General features: G+C 38.9%; 1 protein-coding gene across 1 annotated transcript in view; it reads left to right on the plus strand.

The window, feature by feature from the left end:
* EYS (eyes shut homolog) overlaps positions 1–21,566 on the plus strand; it is a 702,981-nt gene extending 681,415 nt beyond the window's left edge. Inside the window, exons 47-48 of the mRNA XM_059842660.1 lie at positions 8,895–9,056; positions 19,185–21,566. Coding sequence (XP_059698643.1) covers positions 8,895–9,056; positions 19,185–20,383 — 1,361 coding nt within the window. The 3' untranslated portion in view covers positions 20,384–21,566. The remainder of the gene's footprint in view (positions 1–8,894; positions 9,057–19,184) is intronic.
* Positions 21,567–22,287: the final 721 nt, after the last annotated feature.

Below are 22,287 nucleotides of genomic sequence, written 5' to 3' on the forward strand. Positions count from 1 at the left end.
AATAGCAACTGGTAAAGACAGTACAACAGTATGGATTGCACAGGAACAGGTCAGGTGAAGCAAGAAAATGGGGCAATAGGGGTAGAACCACAATAATAAACAAGAGCACTCTGAACACAACTATCAAGGGTAGTCAGGCATAAATCATCAATAAACAAGCATTAACTTTTCTGGCAAACACTAAAAATGTTTGAGGCTCTTTATTAACTATGTACATGAGAGAGGGGAGGTGAAAGCATATGAGCAGATGAGGATGATGCTGTTCTTTGCTGTGATGGTCCTGCTGAGAGCATCAACCCAAGCCACCACGGATGCAATGGCTGTCAGCAAAGAGATAGGGTACATTAGGGTTAAGCTTTAGATGTCAGAGCTCCACTAACAAGTGTTCAGTGGTTGGAAAACTAAGTTAGAAAAAGACTAAGCACAGGGAGAGAAAGTTCAGTTAAAGAACACAGTTTTCATAGCACTTATGGCCTGAGATTCACAGGACTTATTTGAATATCTCACAGTGACCATTGCCAATATGTAAATTGAGCAATACTCTCAGGAGGTTGCAGAAAGGTGTGTATTATTTCATGTGTTTTAGAGGAAATAAAAGAAATAAACCCACTTGACAAAGAGAGGGTAGCAGTTTCAATTACTCTTCATTTCCTGTTTGCTGTGCACAACAAATTCATATTCAGGAAGTGGTGCAGTGATATTTTGTAGTCCAAGATGCTGAAAGCAAATATTTCATTGTATATTTCAATCTGACAAAGCAAGTACTAGGATTTGCTTTTCTCAGAGAAAGATGGAGAGGTTCAGCAGGCAGATAGCACCCTGGTGACTGACAAGTAGGAAGATGCCTGTGAAATTTAAGACAAGTTTTGGGAAGGCAAGCATCCATAATGAGCACTAGGAAAGACAGACAGGGTTGTAAATTAGATCAGAATGGGCCCAAGAAATAAAGCCTTGTCATTCAAGGCAGAGTACTTCATTTGTTCAGCAACTTAAAACTCCACTTCTTGGGTGCACTGTGTTGTCCAAACCCGTTAACACTCATAAAACAAGAGTGTTAGGTTTAGAAAGGTAACACTGATGTAAACAAAAAAAATGTTATTCATTTATACCTCCAGAAACAAAATTGATTGTAATGAAATGGGGAGGAAGTGGAAGATTTATGGAGGAGTCTATTTTACTTGGTGTTAACATTGCCATTTGGACTCAAACCACTTCCAAGATTCTGTGACACATGAAACAGCAAATAGTGTTCCACTGGTTTGAAAAGGTCACAGCTGTGAAAGCAATACAGCAAAGCCAGCCCAGCTCCTGAGGTGCATAAAGGGCAACCAAACATTGTCAGGGTCTGGCCCAGCATTAATTCTTAGTTAGCACTCCCATAACCACAAGGATTGGGAATATGGGGAAATAGTTTATCTAGGGGTTTTTTTTAAAGTTATGTTTTCCATGACACCAAAACATGATGTTAATAAAATCTTTGGGTCATTTGACTTAAAGTTCGCTACTGAAGCACCAGATAATTATAACTTTTCTTCTGATAAAGAAGGGAAGATTCAGCCCGCAGCAGCATAATAATTTAGTTATTTCAAGAACACACAATATTCAAAACTAACAAGAGTTTCCAATAATTTGTCTGTGGAGTCTCCTGCATGGCTTTGGATGCCAAATTTCCGCTTATTCCATTTGTGCCAATGAATACCTTTGTAATTAGATCTCTCAAAGGGCTTTTGAAGAGGGAGAAGTGTCTAAGGCCCTGGTTTTTCAGTTCCCCTGCAAGTGTATAATAGACCTGTTGGTTTCACTGTGATTATTACTGTGAGAAACAGTGGCCAAGATCAAATGTCAAGGATGATTCTTCCTGAGGAAGAAGAAACAGTGTAAAACCCTTTTACAGCAGGTAATTTAATCATACAGCACATTGTTACATATGTGAACACAGTATCTATTTTCACAAATAGTAATTATTAAGATATGTGAACATTAAAATTACATACATTATCCATAATTGCAATCTGTATTTATATTCTAATCTCTACTAAACTCTATTTTAGCAGTTTATTCCTCTCATAAGAGCTGTGTGCCTGCGTGAGGCCAGTAATCCTGTCTCCAGCAGTGGCCACCCATGGAAGTTTAGAGAAAAAATTGACACTATATACAATAACTATACTATAATATATTATAACAGCAACTATATACAATAACTCCCTGAAGCACTCTTTTAGCATCTAAACATTTATTGCTTACCATTTTTTTTGCCTTGCCATTTATCTTTATGGTTTATTAAATCAAGTCTTTAATCTTGTCATAAGTAGCATCACCAAAGGCTATGAAAAACTTGAACAAAAATAAATTTTAAGTCAATAAAATTCCTCTGACATTCCATTACACATTGAGAGATATTTACACATAAGATAGAGTTTCTCTAGGTACTGAGTTTATTTTTTTCCCAGATAATTTTGTAGAGGAATGAAGAAAAAAAACTATTTCAGATTAGTTAATTGTGAGATAACAGGGACTGCTAATGTTCTTATTTAAGGGCACAGCAATGTAATATTTGAAAGATTCTATAGATGGCACTATTGTAGAACACTTGCCAGTGGTGAAAATAAGCAGGGTTTTCATCACAGTATTTCTATGAATTTTAAATTATTCAGCAGTTTTCTTTACAGGAATAGTTTGTGCCACATGCATTCAGAAAATCTATTATGATACTTTTTCTTGACTTTAAGGCATGATAACAGAATGCTACTGCCTTTTTCACAAAGAAATAAGTTAATAAATAGACTTCTTCAACTGTATATTAGTCTCTGAATTCCACAGCTACTAATATTGCTTGTCAATGTACAACTCTTGAAGAACTGAAAGAAAATGTAAAGATTTTTCATTGTTCATCCTTGGTTTCTTGAGATACTTGTCAAGCAATAAAGCCATTTCCTTGATGAACAAAAAGCAAGCAACTCCTTTGGGCCGTTTTTATTCAGCTCAAGTCAATTTCCTACATATAATTTTGATGTCAAATTCCATTATTCTGATATAAAAGCACAGCAAAATTTTTAAAATACCTGATAAACTGACAGAAAAAAAACCCCTTTACTTTTGAAATAATTTTTACTATAAGTATTTTTTACTTTCTACACAGTATAGAATGTTACTTGACATATTTTGACTACTATTGTAAAATAAATTAATTCACAGCAAGATTTGGCTCAACTTGTACATGACAAGACACCTTATAAACATAGTCATGTACACTGCTGTTGGGTTTACCTGACAATGCAGTTGGACTTGCACAGTCTGTTTCACAGTTACCATTTGGACACTTGTTTCTACATTTAACCACAAGGGCAATTTGTTATTGAGTCACAGTGACTATTGTCACTATTGTCTTTTAGTCATTTAAGCAATGCCAATCCCATCAAACTTTGTTTCCAGTGACGTTTTTTGAAAATTTGTGGCAACATGAGAAAATCTTTAAGTAGTAGCCTCGGCATTCATGTCACATTAGTATAAATTGTCTAAATTTTACCTCAAAATCCATCTAAGCTTTCAGGTTTATCATTAACAGTCCAGTAAACTTAATATTCATGGCAGACACAAGGGAATGTGCATTTGTAATATTTATCTGAATAATTTAAAATGTCAAGTAGAATAAAATGAGTTACCTACTCAACTACATTATGTATAAACCCAAGTGGAAACCATGTATGATAAAATGAAGGAGGTGATAATATCCTCCACGCCAAGTCAGACATGTCATCATGGGATGTGATGTCCCAATAAAAATTCAGTCATCTACTGACCATTCCCTCCACTCACCCAACTGAGCAAGAACAAGATCCAGCCAGCTAACTAGCACTTAGCAGGATGACTCTGAAATTACAACTTCCTCTGTGAGCATGAATAATGTTATGAGTAAAAAAAGGGTTGCCCATTTTTTTTTAAAGGTTGTGGAACTACAAGTTGAGCCAGTTCTGGCAGAGGAGAGTTCTTTGTTAGCTTCATGTTGTAATCATCTGTTAAGAGTCGGTCGTTAACTCCCTATTGTTGAGAATTCCCCTTTTTGTCAGTACCACCATGCCTGCTGCCAGGGGGATGGCATCTCCCTCGGAAGGTGAAAGGAGGGGACATCAGAGGGCATGCAAATGACCTCGGAGCCAGCATGCCACGGGAAAGCCACCCCACCAAACTTAGCAAATAAACCCCTAAAAACAACGAGCCAACACAAAATTAAGGGATCAAAGTGATGTCTGGATGTGAAGAACAGAATCCAGAGCCTGCGGAGACACTGAGACCCTTCTTTGCCCCTCACTGTAACCTAAGATGTCGGCTGGACAGAGGACCTCAAATGTCAAACCAGAGAAATTGGGAATCTATGGCGCTCTCATGAGGTTGAAACCTCCAGCTCAGCCAACTGACTAATGGACAAAGCTGCACTTTTTCTCCTCCTCTGTGCCACTCCTGGGAGCGCCGGTGGCGTGAACATGACTCGTCAGACCTCCCTACCTGATCTGATCACTTTTAATATTGGCATTATAAAGGAGAAAGATCTCCTGCCCTATTTATATCAAATAATATGCTGAAAATGTGTTTGCCACCTTACTTTGGGAAGGTGTTCAGAGTTAGGTAGGTAGTTAGTTAATGGTGGGAACAGGTTTTAAAGCAAAGCACCTAGATTTAAGTGTCTAAATGTGAGTTCAATATATCAGTTCCTGTTATGAGTTTAAAGCTTTGAGAGCTTTTCTCAGCCCATAGGGATGGGGCTGGTGTCAGGTCTCAAAGACAGCTTTGCTGAAGAGCCCCAGCAGGAGTTCCCTCCTGCATTGCTGCAGGAGCAGCACCATGATCCTGTGCTGAATTACACTGTAGCAGCATCAAGATCCACTTCATGCGGACCCTGACTCACGGACTAATTTGCAGGCTGGACCTTAACACCTGCCTCATGACTGTGGAACTGATGATTCACTTGCCCTAGTTCAGCTATCAGGCATGGGGAGGCTTGATCAGGCTTTACCAAGTGAGAAAATGAGCCAGACATGGCTTTTTCTATGTCTTTTGTTATTAGGTCCTCGCTCCTTTGAGCAGTGACTCACATTTCCTTTCCCCTTCTGGTTGGAAGCTGGAACAGGTTGCCCAGAGAGGCTGCAGGGTCTCTGCCACTGGAGATACTCAAGAACTGTCTGGACACAAACTCTGTGCCATGGGCTCTGGGATGACCCTGCTTGAGCAGGGAGGTTGGACCAGGTGATCCACTGTGGTCCCTTCCAACCATGCTGTGATTCTGTGTAACATCATCAGATACTAGCGTTCAGCTTAGAAAACAGAGCCATTAATCAGATACAGAAGTATTTGTGTAAATGCCTGTTGTAGTCACAATGCATCCCATGGTGCTAAGCGTTCTAGTGAGTAATGCAGTAGTTACACAGCAAAGCTCCTACCAATTTAGCTTATAGGATCAGCAAAGCATCCATTTACCTCATTTGTTTTAGCAAAGAGTTTCTCAGGAGTAAGCATATGTAACACAGGTGTTGTCTTGTGCAAGTTTAGCTGAACTTCTCATTTTCTTATTTTAGGTGAAAAACAAAGTTTGCTGCCAAGAAAACAGCATTAGAGTATCTCAGCCTCTGATGTGTTAGTTTTGTATATGCCTGCTATAAAAGAAAATTGAAAAGCTTAAATTGCCATATTCTTCACCTTAAAAGTTGGTCTGTCTAAAGAAGCAATTTTGCAAAAATGAAATTTCATACTGCCCACCTCTGTACACTGCAGTAGAGTGAATGCATTCTGGTTTGGGATACGTGTGCACGTATGTGTTCCATGCATCTGTCAAGCCAGATTTTTTCCATGCATATAATCAGGACTTGCAGGATCTACAGGCCATTTACCAGAAAATTATAACTCATTCTAGTACTTCCTATAGGTACTCCTGCTGCATTGTGACAAAATATCTTACTTTCTGACACTTGTAAGAGACATTTATTGGGAGTAAGCATACTTTTTATGGATAATGAAAATAAAATATTTGCATCTTAGAAGTTCCAGAATGAAGTATATTAAATAGAGTATTGTATTTGATAGCTATAAATCAGGATAATGCCTCCTTACGAAAGAATTCTGACATCTGTTGCTGAAACTGTGGGTCTTATTTTTTTAATACTCTATCTGAAATATGAAACCATGGACTTAATTCTTTCTCTGAGTGATACTATGAAATCATCTTTTATCCTTGTTCTCTTTCTCTGCTTCAAGGGTTTTTACCATAGCAATCTTCCTTTCATATCCCTCCCAATGACAAGCAATGTAGCATTTCAATCCTGCTGATTTTGCTCTCACACTAGTCATTGACCAGGCTTCCTCTGTAAGGAGCAAAGAATTAACTACATTGATAAAGTGAAACTGAATCTGCCATAGAGACTTTCAGATACCTCATTACACACTTTGCCTAAGGCAACCTTTTAAGCAGCAGCACATTTTCATGTAAGATTGACCCCTGTGGCACAGTTCCTCCACATGTAAGTCTCACTGTGCAAAAATCTGCCGAAAGGAGACTGACTTACAAATTATGCATGAAGGGAAAATGCCTATATACAAAATGAATTATTATTACTGATTGGTTTTTAAATATGAAGACATCAGTATAGGGTTTTTAGCTACTAATGGAGAACCTTGTCTTACCTACTGAAAAAAAAAAAATCCATATGGAATAATAAGTATTACTCTGTCTTTTGTACCTGATAGTGTTTATGAGTTTTAGTGATGTAAAGTACAGCACCAAATCTATTTAGCAAACTTTATTACTATTTATCATCCAGGGCAATTGCTATTCTAAATACTTCTTTTTCTGTGAACTCTTAAATATAGATGCCAGGAACTTCATACTTTAGACATTATGCAATATATTACTACAGACACTGCCTAGCCTTGATAGCATGCATAACAGCTATTGTGATACTTAGGATGGGAGTGATTTGAGAATATATACATAGATTGAACAACAGCCCATCAAAAGCCTGATTCAGATCATTCAAGCATTTAATAAATCTATAATAATTGATATTCCAGTGATTAAATCTTACTTTTAGACTTACTGAGATGATGTGCCATCAAATCCACGTACCTATACACAAATATTATCTGTAATCTACCAGGGGAAATTAATAAAAAGGTCAGCTTTGCAGTTACTGCCCATTCAAGAGGCATCCTCAGGTCAGGTTATGCTGATAACAGGTGAGAGATCTGGATCCTCTCCAGTGATGCATCTGCCTGCTGGACACTGTCCACCAAGGACACCTTGAGCCCTATTCTGAGGGAGCTGGTGTGACAAATAGACAAATCTCAACAGCTTGCAGCATGCTGGCTGTATTCCAGCCTAATAACTGAGGCCCATCTGTGACAGGCAGTGCGAGGTGCAGCTGGGTGGTGAGTGGGCTCACCAGCAGATGCTGGGCAGAAAACTTGAGTGTGGAAAGATAGCAAAAGGTATCTCAGAATGCCCTTCAAGGACATCCTGAAGGTATATGTGACTGAGAGCAAGTTACTATAAAACAAGAAATTGGGAGCACCAGAATGAAGAGAGATGTTGGTCTCTCAGAAGGGAAACGCCCATCTTCAGCTGGGAAATGCAGAAGTGAGAAGGGAACACTTAAAACTCAGGCATTTAATACTGCTGCTTAACTAAATAGTAAAAACAGTTTATCACACACAGGTCTAAATATGCCCTGGACATCTAAGTAGCTTGATTTGTTCCAGTGAACCCACAAATACAGTAAACTAAAAACTACATTATCTACATGAAACTACCATTAACATGATCATGAATTAGCTAATAACTAACATTATTAGAGAGATTTTTTACAAGAGCATGCAGTTACAGGACATGGGTGAATGGCTTCAAGCTGAAAGAGAGTAGGTTGAAATTATAAAGAAAAAAATCCTTGAGATGGGTGAGGCACTGGAACAGGCTGCCCAGAGAAGTTGTGGATGTGAACTCTGCAAGTGCCCAAGACCGGGTAGGATGGAGCCCTGAGCAAGCTGATCTAGTGGAAGATGTCCCTGGCCATAGCAGGAGAGTTGGACTTAGCTGATCTTTAAGGTCCCTTCCAAGCCAACCCATTCTGTCATTCTTTGATTCTATGATATTTACATCTCAAATATGCAATGTTTTTACAGCAGGAAAAACTGGAAATTGTTTGAAGTCACATAAACCTTATAGAAAAATATAATAACTATCAGTTGGCTGAAGGCAGCTGAAACAGCCTGGTTTTGTAGTGGTATATGAACAATCAGCACTGAGGGAAGAGGTAAGACAGAATGATTAAGTTGCCTATAGGTCAAAAGTGTACATCATATCCTAACTGTAATTGTGGGAGTGTTCTCTTTCACTATAAGATAGAATGGTTTGAATTATCAAACATCTCAGTATGATTATCCTAAAAACAAATTTCAGCAACAATTAATGAATATTTCCCACTTAAAAGGTACATTCTTATGACACACAAAGCAGCTTATTACAAATCCTCCACTAGGATTTTCATCTCTATGGTGAGAAAATGAATGTTTATTTTGACTCCTGCCACAGTGTTTTGCATTTCAATTTTTAAACAATGTGAAATTTACACTTATATTTATTTGAAAATGAATGCTAACAAGATCACATTTATTTTGCATTAGAACTGCAGCCTTGATTGTTGAGGTAAATAAGGCATCCAGAAGACAATGACATTGATTTGCTATTATCTAAGTTTTATTTTGCATCTAGGTTATTTTTAATTCTGTGAAAAGGAAAGAATTGAAAGTATTATGTACAGCATTTAAGTACTATGCAAAATAACTGGTTCCATAATGATGCAGTCCTCTCAAAATATCTTTCAGAAGACATTTCCTCTTGCATTTTTCAGATATTTCCATTAGTGATGCATCCTTCAGAAATAATGAATCATCATGGATGTCATTTGCACCCTTTTATATCCGGCGTAAGACCCATATTAAAGTGCAGTTCCAGCCTCTCTCTCCAGATGGCATCCTGTTCTACACTGCACAGCATCTGGGGACTCAGTCAGGTAAGGTATGATTGCACTGAGCTAGAGGTGACTGCTGGGGACATTTCTCCTCAGAGACACCTTTGGCTCGCAGGCAGTTGCAGCCAGGCACTCAGAATGAGTCCAAGCAAAGTAGAAACTCAGTTTACCTCTAGTGGAAAAAGTTCAGGCGATGGTGAAGAGAAAGAGAGCGGGTTCTGCCGGAGGGTAAAATCCAGAGTTTATTTCAGGGTGATACAGTTCTGAACCTCGGTAACAACTCCAACAGACCCCGACTGCAATTTTCCAGCACCTTTTAAACTCACAGGGAGGTGGGAGGGAGAGGATAGGTGAGCCACCAACCAGGTGGGAGGGGGAGGGTTTCAGGGGACAATGACACCTGGACAGGCCAATGACCCCAGGCCTGAGAAGCATCTTTTGAACTTCTGCCAATCACACGATGCCCTTGCTGGAATGTGGAACTTGACAGACAGCACTTAGGAAGAGGGCAGGGGGAAGGCAAAGAGGAAGTAGTCACAGCTAAGGGACAGGATTTAACTTCGCACCACAACAGTAAGGGGATCCCAGCTTGCTGCTATCACACAGCCAGGTACTTTTGTGAAAAACAAGGGGAGTACATGGGGGTGATTCAGGCATTCAGCCTCTGTAACCCATTACCCATGGTGGCTGGGTTTTATCACAGAAGCATAGAATGTTAGGGGATTGGAAGGGACCCTAAACATCACCTAGTCCCAAGTACCCTGCCATGGGCAAGGACACTTTCCACTAGATCAGGTTGCTCAAGGCTTTGTCCAGCCCAGCCTTGAACACTGCCAGGCATGGGGCATTAGCAAGGCCCTGGTCAACCTGTTCCAGTGTCTAACCACCCTCACAGTAAAATATGTCTTTCTAATACCTAACCTAAATTTCCTCACTTTCAAATTTTCATTACTCATTGTGCTGTAGTTCCTGACAAAGTCCCTCTGTGGCTTCCTGATTCCCTCCAGACACTGGCAGATGGCTGTGAGGTCCCCACGCAGCCGTCTCTTCTCCAGGCTGAACAGCCCCAACTTTCTCAGCCTGTCCTTGTAGGGCAGTTTCTACAGTCCTCTTATCAATATTATGGCCTTCCTCTGGACTAGCTCAAATAATTCCATGTCCTTCTTACCCTGGAGACAGAACTGTATGCAGAACTGTATTGTACAGTTGATTTGAACAGTGAATAATCAAGCTCATAAGAAAAAACTATGCAAAACCAAAGTTTAACGTAGTCCAAAGCCAGAAACTACATAGTGAACTTATTTAATGGTTCAGGAAAGCACTTCCCCCTGAAAGTGACCTCAGCCAGCTTTTTAGAAGCTACACTAAGATTCTCACTTTGGTGAGCCGGCCCAGTGTTTTAAATGACTTATACTAAAGCAATATAAAAACTCATCAAACAAGTTAAGTGAAAGTGAACAGAGAGAATGAGGCTCCTCAGAAGTAAAGCTTTTTATTATATAATGTTGAAAAGTGTGCTGGTGCTGGTGCAGTATGTAAAACATGAAAGTTTTGCATTTCCCAAATATGCAGAGTGACAAATAAATCTAAATAAAATATTTATAGAAGTATTTTAAATTTTACTAAGTTAATATTCCTAAAACTTCATGTCAAGAAAACATACTTTGATAGTGTAAGTACATTCTAAAATGTAGTCTTTAAAGTGTACGTTTTTTGTAATTACTTTATTAACATACTCAATTGCATTTAAATTTTGATTGCAGATTTTTAAACAAAATCATTATGTATCATCCATTACATCAACTTAGAGCAAATTTTTCACTTGTATTGAGCAGTAGGTTATGCAAAAATGATGCTTTATATGACAAAACAAGTTAATTGTTGATCATGTGTTTTTACATTGCTTTGTTCAAAGTCTAAAGCTCCAAGATTCTTCAATAAACAGCCACAAATACATATAAACACACATATGCCCAATGTACCAGCACTTTACTGTGTACACAGATGTTTCAACAGGTTGATAATTCATCAAACACTGCTGACACCTCCTGTTTGCCTTATTCTAATTGCAACCACATACAGAGAAGAAGCTTCACAGAAAAATACATGGAGCATCTGTAATAAAAATACATGTATTACCAAAGAGCTCTGTCTTCTACAATGAATCTTTTATAGTTCTATCACTTACAGGCCAAATTCTGAGATTCTTGGTGAATTGTTCTCTCCTGTATAAACTAAAGCATTACATGGGCCATGCAAAATAGAAGAAAAGGATCTCTTTCAGAAGGAATAGTCAGAGGTCATGGAAGCAGCTAGCACCTAATGAAATTAAACAACTCTTTGGAAGCATCAAAGAGAGGGCTAAGAATGTTTAACTTGGGCCAGGAGTGGTGTAGCCTGAGCATGCCCTCATTCCCTAGCCATTCTTGAGTGTTTATGTTGAACAGGAAATAATATTTTCTTTCAATCATTTTCTAGAATCATAGCAATTCAATTTCAAAATAAAATTCCTAAAATTCCTCTTATTCAGATGGATTTATTTACAAACTTCTTATTTCCACTGTCCTCTAGTTTTGAAAGATTCAGGAAAAGCTAATCACCTGGCTTTTTATTTCTTTGCCTTCATATAATCCTGTCAAATCCAGGCCAGAATTAGATTGATGAACGACCTAGAAGTATTCTTAGCTGCCAGTAGATGAGATAGTTTTCTGTTGAATATTAGTTCAGAAAGCACTCAAATAAAGTTTCTCCTTCTAGACAGTTATGTAAGAGTTAATAAATTAATTGCTGAAATCACAGGATTTTATTTCTGAAATTCCTTTTTAATAGGAAATAATTTGAATTTTTTCCCTCACTAGGCAATGCTGATATTTTTTAAAGAAATGAGCTAACTATACAGCTAATTTAGCAATGGTACTGAGTAGCACAGTTATGTATCAGTGTGGTTTATCACTCATAACACTATACTGGGACTTTTCCTTCAGGGACATGTAACACCAAATAATACTCCCATCATTAAAAATGAAATCACATCTTTAGTAGGTGAAGTAAAAAACACAAGACTTCTGTGGAAGATTTTCTTCCAGCTTTCTTCTTTCCAAAGCACATGAGAGAACTTTCTAGAAAGGGCAAATCTCCTTACTTTGAAGTTGATCTGCTGGTTCCAGCTTCTATTCCTCTAAAAATATCACTTCTCCAGTACACACATTTAAACACCTCACAAACTGGCACAAAATGGAAAACATCCTGTGAATCTGTTAGCCTAATTTCCTATAATTGCCAGTCATCCATTTTGTTGCTTTGTCAACTATTTCTGAATGTGCATCCTGACTTTAAGTATGGTACTATGGATTTCTGCAGGCCCTAAGAAAATAATTTCCGAAGTCTGACAAAATTTATGTGGCTGGCAATATTATTAATAAGTTAGGGATAAAACTCAACCCAACAAGTGAGTTGACTTCAGAAACTTGAAGACAGGAAACTTGAAGACAAAGGAACTTTCTTCCCCTCTCTGACTACTTGCTCTGTGCACTGCATCTGGGCAAGGTCTCTGCAAACACTGTGCAACTCATGTGGAGTCCAGCACACTGTTTGTAGAAGGCCAGCTCACGTCACATTTTCTCAAGGGCAAGGTATTCTATTTTTACCAATGAAAGCATGAGACTCCTAATGATTAAACAGCCTTTAATTCAGACAGGGCTTGCTGGATGCCCACCAAGTGCTTGAACAAAGTATATAAATCAGTCCATTTACACAGCAGCCACTGTATATATTTGGAGGCCTTGGCACTCTGGGTAAAAGGCAGTTTAAAAGGAGCTTTGCTTTTTTGTTGAGTCACAGCATTACTGAAGCTTTACCTTAGTTAGCAAAAGTGGAATATGCCATAGACTGCCTGCATTATTCCAGAGTTCAGGCAAGGGTGATGGAAAGGTTTGCTCCCCAAAGAGATGAGAACGAACAGTCATGCCAGGTGACTAAGAATGAAGTCAGGTCAATAAACAGAATGGGGTGACTCATGCTAAATTTAACACTCGACACTTGCAACAGCAGTTCTCTGTCTCTAGCCAGATTATATCACCTACCCGGTCTGAAAAACCTAAACATTTTAAGTCCTGGTATTTAAGGCATTTCAGTTTATAAGTCTATAACATGAAAATAAGAGAATGCTAGTACAAGTATGTGATATCTGCATGATTTTCTAAAACATTGTTTATGATGAAAACTGAATCATGGAACTGGACTAAAATCTTTTGGAAATATTCAGAACTTTTAAATACCTAAAAGGCAGGAGTATTACTTTCCTAATCAGAAAGAAACTGATCATTGGCTCACTTCTAAAACAAGAATTTGAGTGATTAAGTCTTTTTCTCTTTGCAGCCATATTTCCTTAGCTGACAGGGACATCATTTCTGCTTTGTTACTAATTTTGGAATCATTTGTATGGACTAAATCAGCAGCGCAGGAAGCAAAACTGGCAGCCAGCTCTGTGACAGAACAGACATCCCCACTGTCTTAAAACCTGTTGCACATGAAATGTTATTGTTATCCATTTGATACTGGCAAGCAAACCAAAAACATTTGGCAAATTGAGGCTGCTCAAGGAAGGTGGCTGCTTCCAGCTGCCAAAATGTGCCAGGGTGACAGTGACAACTAAAGGAAGCACAGTACATTTCTTCACAAAGAAGAAATGCATTTTGGAAAGGTGAGGCTGAATAGTCTAATCTACAAATAGATAAGTACCCACCCTTTGTAGATGCTTGGGCATCACTGTCTGCAAGGTTGCTCTGGATCCCAGCTATGCCCTTCCTGCTATGGGATGGTGCTCCAAACTGAAGCTGGATTCTACCTATTGACACACTGATTTTTTACACAGTTTGAGAAATACACAGGCTTGACTTGACATCAGTTTTCAGTCTTGCATGAGCTAGAACTGCACACATGGAGCAGAATAAATTCTAATAATCCATGAAAGCATATCCATGGGTAAGTCCTTTGAGTGTGTGTTAGGGGCACTGGCTATGGTCATTCTTAGGTAAAAGATCAAGTTACAACAGCTGCAATGAGCTCCTTTACCTTGTCAGCCAGCTGGTACCTAACTGCATGCATACACTCAGGTAAAGACAAGGTTAACTTAAAGGAAGGCAGTTTCAACCATGTTGACTTATTAGCAGCTAGCAATTAACAGCAGAAGTTGCAGAGAGTGGGAAAAAGGCTCATCTCTTCTCTGTTCTTTGTTTCCTCATTTTACCCCACTATAGCCCTTTCTTTTCTTCCCTTTTTTCTCTCCTTGGCCTTGGGCCTTATTCTGGCTCTGGATATGCTCAGGAGGCATGTAAAGGACAACTGCTGGTCAGTTAGGTTTCCTCTCAGGTGGACACCAGAGTGCATCACCTTCCTTGGCCACAGACTGTAGCCATTCAGCTGTAGGCTGACAGGGCTATTTCAACCCCTTCTAGACAAGAAAAGTTCTGCTCCTGGAAAATATGTAAGGGGTGACAATGTAAAAATATGTAAGAGATTGTGGTTCAGGTCCATGGAAAATCATACAGGAAAGCAGGATGAGAGGAAAACTGTGAAGAACAGAATAATGAAAAAAAAAGAATGAAAGCAATGTGAAAGCTCAGCAAGGCAGGAAGGAGCAGTGAGCAGACAGCTCTTGGAGCTGTGACGGTTACAGGATGCATCATGCAATACAAGGCAGTAATACTGCTTGAGACACAGGCAGTTCATTATGGTAGCTTAACAAGGTCAGTTTGGAATGAAGATGAGCACATAGCAGAACCTAGAGTAAGAGGTTTCATTAACTGGGAGTGATTCCCATGAATGTTGCTGCTTATGAGGACAAAAAGCTCAATGTTTGCTCTGCCACCAAGACGGTGCCAGTGATCAATAACAGCTTCTCAAAAAAATGGTGGAAGGAGAGTGGAGGAAGTGCTACTCAGTACCACAGTGATAGAAACTGGCGCTCTGGGCTTGAGCTAGAGGACAGCAGGGTGAGGTAACACCAACAGAAGGCACAGACTGCAAGCATACACCCAGAGGTGCTGTCTCAGGGCTCCAAAAGAACTAAAGGAACCAAGACTGTAGATGTTCATTAACCAGGAAACCACAGTGTAGGGCTCCTGGGACGCTTAAGCTGCAAGAAGCTGCTGAAACACTGACCTCATCAAAGCTTATCTCTTCAGCTTAGCATAGAGGCTCCTGCTCAGTAACACAAGATGAGACAAAAGACAAGCAACACATGCTTAAAGAAATCTAGATCTTCAGTAGTTCCAGGACTAATCGGTGACTTTTGAGCACACAGGGAGCCTTCAGGGACACTTGCATCTGTGTATCACTGAGACTATGGTAACAGCAGCAAAAAAGGGAACGTCCACTGAGTACAAGATTGCATCCACTTCTACAAAAGTGACTTAAAAGTATGTTCTGGAAGTTCCTTTGGCCATGCAAACTAGTGGGTAATACTTCTTAATTTTCAGTGGAGTGTAGGAAAAACCTCAGGTACTCATTTAACAGGTTAAGAAAGGCCTTGCTTTACACACACACACCAGAGCATAAGGATAGACTGAAGTCACTGTGGGGAAGAGACCTTGAAACAGAAATGATAAAAATACCATCCAGGATGCTGTCCCAGCTCAGCATGAGCTGATGTGTCAGCCTGAGACACTGACACCTTGTTCAGCCCTCCTAGGAAATACATCTGTATCAGGCATATTTGGTAGTGCAAGCAGAAAATGCAGAGATCTTTGCCCAACACAGCTGTGTCAATTGAATATTACCACATTTTTTATTCCAGTGCTTCTGGTCTCAATAGGACATATCCAAAGAGAGTGCAATTTTCCTAGAATGAATTTCCAACTGTACCAAATTTTTACAAATTATGATGTACATGAGTTTCCTATGGTAATATAGAAGCATGGAGAGTTGATACTGCTTGAGCATAATCTTAGAATGGGGGTATACACATCTGCATGTCCAGATAAACACTGAACATGAAAGGGCATTGTCACCATTTGGAAGCATTTAAAATTTGACTGTGAGACTGTAACCAATTTGTTGAAGAGACTTACATACATATTCATAGTAGTAGCAAGCTGAAAAATCTTGTGATGCACTCAGAATTCATCATAAGAAGTCATATAAGAAGATACCACTACAGATAATCCAGATCTCACAGTAGGCATTTGGATGTACTTTTAGGAGACTTTTCATTATCTTGCAGTTTGAGGAACTGACTACTCAAGACACAGGGCTGACTGGCCTTCTGGGAATTCTGACATCCAGTATGGGAGCAGGTGAGACTTGTACACATAAGAAAAACGTAAAAATAAAGTTACAAAGAAAAATTTACCCCTGCTTTGGAGTTCTGGCTTCTATGAAATAGAGACAATCTGCTCTGGGGCAGAGCAACTCTGACCTTCAGTCACTTGGTGGAAACCCCAAACTAGGACTTGCACATAGAAGTGCTATTTTCTCTCCAGAACAGGTTCTTCCTTAAAGCAATACCTGCTACAAGCTCCCTTCCCTTGAGAAGAAGGGAATTAGCATTTGGGCTATTAAAAAAAAATCACTGTTTTACTGAAAACAGGGAATAGTACATGGGCAAGAAGTTGCATCAGATCAGAACTGAATGTTGCAGTTTAAAGGCCCAGCTAAGCTAAAACAGCCTACTTAAAAAGAAGATTCAACCTTACTGACACAGGTTGCCTTACAGTTCCTTGCATCTAACAGGTTAGGCAAAGACTTTCATGCAGAACAAAAGAACAACTGTGAGTGCCCGTCTCAGGAATCTCTCTGGTTTTTTTGTGACACCACTGATGGTGATGAATAGCCCATATTAAATGAGCTGCTAATCTAAAAAGCCAGAAGCAAAGTTGTGTGTCCTGTGTGTATCATATTTTCAAGAAAGTAGGGACCAGCTGTACAGTCTAGTGCTGGAAAAACTAAGGATGTCATCTCCCTCATGCTTAACCAAAGTAAACTTCCTCAGAAAGGTCTCTCACAGGTTAAATGAGGCAGGTCATAGCAATGATCCAACTGAAATAGTAAAAACTCTAGTGCTTCGTGGTGTCCTGTACAGAGACTGAGAAGAGAAAATCAGTGGCAAGAATGCCATTTGTTCAAACTGGTGATAAAACTCCTATGATGACATTGGCCTGCGCAGGCTCCAGCTGTGCAATCTGGCCCTCAGAGACAGGGCAGACGGAGATCCCTTGTTAAAAATATTGCTGGTTGCTAAATTGAAAAGCATCAAAGATGAGCCCATCATTTCCCTTCACTTTAAGAGGAAGTTTCTTGGACAGTGAACACACAGCAGTTTACATGACAGTCCTAGGATGTTTTCAACCAGTTGTTCCTAGTAGTACCTATGATATGATAAACTTCATGGAGAAATACTGACAGCACCCTGGGATAACTTTCAGATTCTAAAATTTATCTCAACACTCTGTTGTTCTTGCCAACAACAAAAATGGCAAGTCATTTGTGAAAAGTGAGGGTCTAACCAGAAGCATAAGAAAAGCCTCAGGGAGAGGTGAAATTGGAAGTGTAATTTTTTTGTTCAAAAGTAGCAGAAGTTACTCCAGTTTGAAGTGAAGCTTCAAATTTGTGCCAGAACAGAGTATTCAGCAGTAATCTCTTTACACTGTAGGCAGCAGATTCAGTAACATAGATTGTTCTTGCAATAAAACTAAAAAAGGTTACAAAACAGATCATCGTCAAAGTGCAAAGCCACCAAAACCCTCCCCTGTAAGGAGGTCTAGGAAGTCTTGGAGAACTGCCAGATTCTCTGGGTCTTGATTACAGGTCAGATGCAAGAGCAAGGAAGGTCCTTGAAAAGAACAGTAAAAACAGGGAAGTAAACCAGATCATCACAACTGCAACTAGCAAGCTAAAAGGGAGTGCTCTGCTATCAACAGAGTTGAAAGAAGGAAGAGCTTTTTTCTTCTTCCCATGGGTATCTGGAGCAGGGAAGGTGAGGCATGATGTGCTCTACAGCCACTAATACAACTGAAACATCTCTAGCCTGCCTAAATGGCAACCTGAACATCTCTTGAATAGGGAGGTATAATTTTGGCAACTTTCACAAGCCTCTAGTAAATTAAGCCATTCAAGTTCACTACAGGCAATGTAATCCAAGGATTAGAAATACTCAAAAATTAAACACACATGAAAGCAAACTTCATCATTCTTCTATTAGGTCCACCCTTAGGAATGTTGAATCTTTAAGGAAACTGGACTGGTAACTATTAGGAAAGCTTGCATTCAAATTTAACAAACATATTTACCAGTTAACAACCAGATAACAACCTGAGGCCAATAATTTCCAAAAGTGAGATATAAACGTTAAATTGCACAGGCAAACCTCAAAAAATTTGAGAACATAACATTAATTTGCAGACTTTTCTGCTGTCCTCTTCTGCTTCCCTGTCACTTTCCCCTATTAGGCTCTACTGCTGCCCTTACAAACTGCTCCAGCTCCCATTTCCTAACCTTTCCTAGTTTTCCTTCTTCACGCTTGGAAGTACAGTTTGCAGTGGTACACTCTCTCCTTTTACCCTGCCCGTAAGGCCAGAAACACTGATAGTACAAGAAGAGAGAACTCCCTTCTAATACCTCCTGTCACGAAGGCCTCTGGAAGAACAATTCAATAAAAAGCATATCTGTTCCTACAGCTGTCAGATTATTAAACCCAAAACATCCCTGTTGTGAAAAGGAGTCTTCAGGGAAAGCAGAGTATGTCTGGTGCAGACAAAACTGTTCATTAAACTGACAAATCCATCAAGCCTTTATTCAACATACTGAAGTTGAGAGTATTTCTGCCTTTGTAACTCGGCCAAAACTTTTTTATTTTGCATGGGAACACTGATTCACACTTCCTGGATGCCAAAGTGATCCTGTTTCCTCCTACCTCAGTTATCTAGTCTTTGCACAAAAGCAAAGCACTTCAGAAGGCTGGGCTTTTTACTTTGAGGCAACATGAGTTCATTGTCTAATAACGAGAAAGAAAAAAAAGGCTAAAAGCAGCTCATCAGGGAACATTTCCCTTTGTGTGATTGAGATATAATGATGGTACAAGGAAATGTAGACATGAAAGCATCAGTCATTAATTTGTTGTTCTTCAGTGCACCCCTCTAAAAATTAAAAATACTTTATACTGTTTTTTTACAGGTGACTTTCTATGTATATCATTAGTAAATGGATTTACACAGTTACGCTACAACCTTGGAGACAGAACAGTCATCCTACAGACCCTTCAGAAGGTCCACACAAATGGAAAAACATGGCACTTACTCAATGCAGGAAGAGTTGGTAATGAAGGCTACCTGGACCTGGATGGTATCAACGTTACTCGAAAAGCTAGTCCTGGAATGAACGCACTAGACACACACTCAGATTTTTTTGTTGGAGGGGTATCCTCCTTAAACCTTGTCAATCCAATGGCAATAGAAAATGAGCCCACAGGTTTCACTGGTTGTATTCGAGAAATGGTTATAAACAACAGGGAACTGAATCTTACCGTGACTGACCCCAAGGGTGGAGCCAACATCGGTGACTGTGATGGAACAGATTGTGGTTACACTGTGTGCAAAAATAATGGAACATGTCAAGTTGGAAACTCAGGCTTTTCTTGTTCTTGCCCAAGAGACTGGACAGGGACCAAGTGTGAACAATCCATTCACTGTTCACAAAACATGTGTGGATCTCATGCGCTTTGTATTCCTCAGCCTTCTTCATTTTCATATACCTGTGCATGTGCACTAGGCTGGACAGGTAAGTACTGCAATAACAAAATCAAATTTTACATAGCAAAGTTTGTTGGTAACTCCTACATCAAATACACAGATCCTTTTTATGGAAAAAGAGACCTCCAGTACAGCCGCCTTTCTTTAAATTTTACTACCAATCAAACTGAAGGCTTAATAGCATGGATGGGAAAAAGTGAAGATGAAGATAATGACTTCCTTGCCATTGGTCTTGCCAATGGAACTTTAAAAGTTGTGATTAATCTTGGAGAAAGAATCTCTGTTCCTCTAATGCAAAGCAAATATTTCACCTGTTCTGATGGAAGATGGCACTTCACTACTGTAGTTCAAAACCAAACTTGTATTAAGGTTTATCTTGATGAGGAACTAATCCTTTTTGAAGATATTGACCCACAAAGGAAATATACTGCTTTAAACTATGGTGGTATTTGTTACTTTGGTGGGTTTGAAATTGGCAGGAAAGTTAATATAGTCACTACAGGGCTTTTTCAGAAGGAATTCTTTGGTAAGATTAAAGACGTTGTGCTCTTCCAAGATTCTAAAAAGATTCAGCTAATGAAAGCAGAAGGATACAACATTCATGATGGAAATTCTGGAAATTAATTGAAAAAGCTGTCCAAGACTCTTTTAAAAAGGATATAAAATTCCTTTTCCTCCTGTTTATTGTGTTAGCTGTCAGTGTATGACTTGGCAACCAACATAGTAAAGCACTTAAAAAGTAGTAAGGGACAAATTTATGTGGAGTATTAATAGCATATGCATATAAAATATGTTCAATTGTTTTCCTCATAGAATTATTTATATATACTCTTTAGCATTTACTTTAAAATAATGGGAAAGTCTGAAGGTTTTTTTATTCTTTATTGTGCTGGAAATAGTTTTGTAAACAAAGAGGTAGTGATTAGCTTATAAAGCCAACCATCATTCAAGTGTTGTTTGTTGCTTTATGAGAACAGAAAACTGTTACCTGTTTCTCCAACTCTTGAATATTATTAAAATGTTTATTTTATAATGTTAAGGTCCAGTCTAAAAACTGAAATTGGTGGGGGAAGAAACAGTGTGCTTGAGGTAAAACCCACATTTATTGTAATGAGAGTTTAAAAAATGCAATAGCTTTAATTACTTGTTAAGCCCACAAAGACTCTAATTAGGTAATGAAGTTGTTCTCCCTCCCTTATCTGTATCCAACCTGTATGTATTATAGGTAAGAGGGTAGAATTCAAGCCTCTCTTAAGTCTGCCAAAATATTACTCTTAAAGAAAGATTTGAACAACAAAAACCACATATAATTTTAGAGAGAGAAAACAGGACTGGATTTCTCCAGCAGAGGTCTCCCCTATTTGACTACATGAAAACTTTTGGCTTTAATGATTTATAACTGGAATGTGGCAGTCTGCCTACAAGTAATTTTTATTCTTAACACCTTAAAAAATCCAAGAACTGTTGTACTTTACCTATACCTTTCTGGCTTATATGGCCCTAAATGACATTTCAAAGATTTATGAGTAAAGAGGTTTTGGTCATAGTAAACCAAATTTCTGCAAATATATTTTTCATTAATTGATAATCTCAAAAGTAAATAGAGCTGTTCATATATAAATACAAAAAAAACCCCTAAATTCCTTCTCATAAAGTTGTGTTATATTCTGCTTTAGGGAGCAATAAAAAAACCTTAAAATTCTATCTTAATATGCTTATACCAATAATGTACAATGGCATCTACATTTCTCATTTGACATTTGGCTTACCAAATTAGTAAAATTATTAAATAAAAAAAATAGTGATTGATTTGTATATTTTCCTTTTTCACTTTACTATTGCTCAAAGCACATAACAGACCATTACGTCCTTGTATGGAAATTCTCTGAATGCATGTCTTCAGCACACACCTGTCAGAAACAAGTAACTATTTTGGGGTGGAGAGGGAAATGAGGATGGGGGTGTATGTTATGGAGCAAAGGCCATAAGCATCTAAAACTAGGTGACACACACTTGCTTCCACATCACCATACTTAACCTGTAACAATGAAAGCACTGTCAAGTCAGTTAGAGGTGACTTAAAGATAACTAAAGTGCATGGGAGCTACCCCAAGATGTTTCATTAAGCATTTGCGAACATCTTTGTGAGGTTCATTCTATTTTCTTCAGCTGCTCTGAGCCCCAAAGTGGTCAGCCCAATGCAACAGAGCTTCTGCAACTCTTCCCAAAAGGCAGATCATGAAGCCCACCTGGCATTTGAGCTGTCCCCAGATTCTTCTCTTCCAGTTTCTCTAAGCAGAGCCTTTTATGGCCAGATGATGCTGGAGAAGGGAGCATATTTAAGGTTTATCCTGTTCTCTCTGGGGCTTCTGGTGTACTGCCAGTTCCTCAGCAGTCCACACTGCCTTGTGTGATCTGAGCAGTGATTCAGTGTAAAACAAGGAACAAGTAATGAGAGCACTGCCAGCTAACATAAACGTTGGAAGGAGAGTGACTGAAGGCAAAGGCAAAGTAAAATCTTTTATTCC

Source organism: Haemorhous mexicanus, chromosome 3 (assembly GCF_027477595.1).
Source record: "Haemorhous mexicanus isolate bHaeMex1 chromosome 3, bHaeMex1.pri, whole genome shotgun sequence".
Classification (NCBI taxonomy): Eukaryota; Metazoa; Chordata; class Aves; order Passeriformes; family Fringillidae; genus Haemorhous; species Haemorhous mexicanus.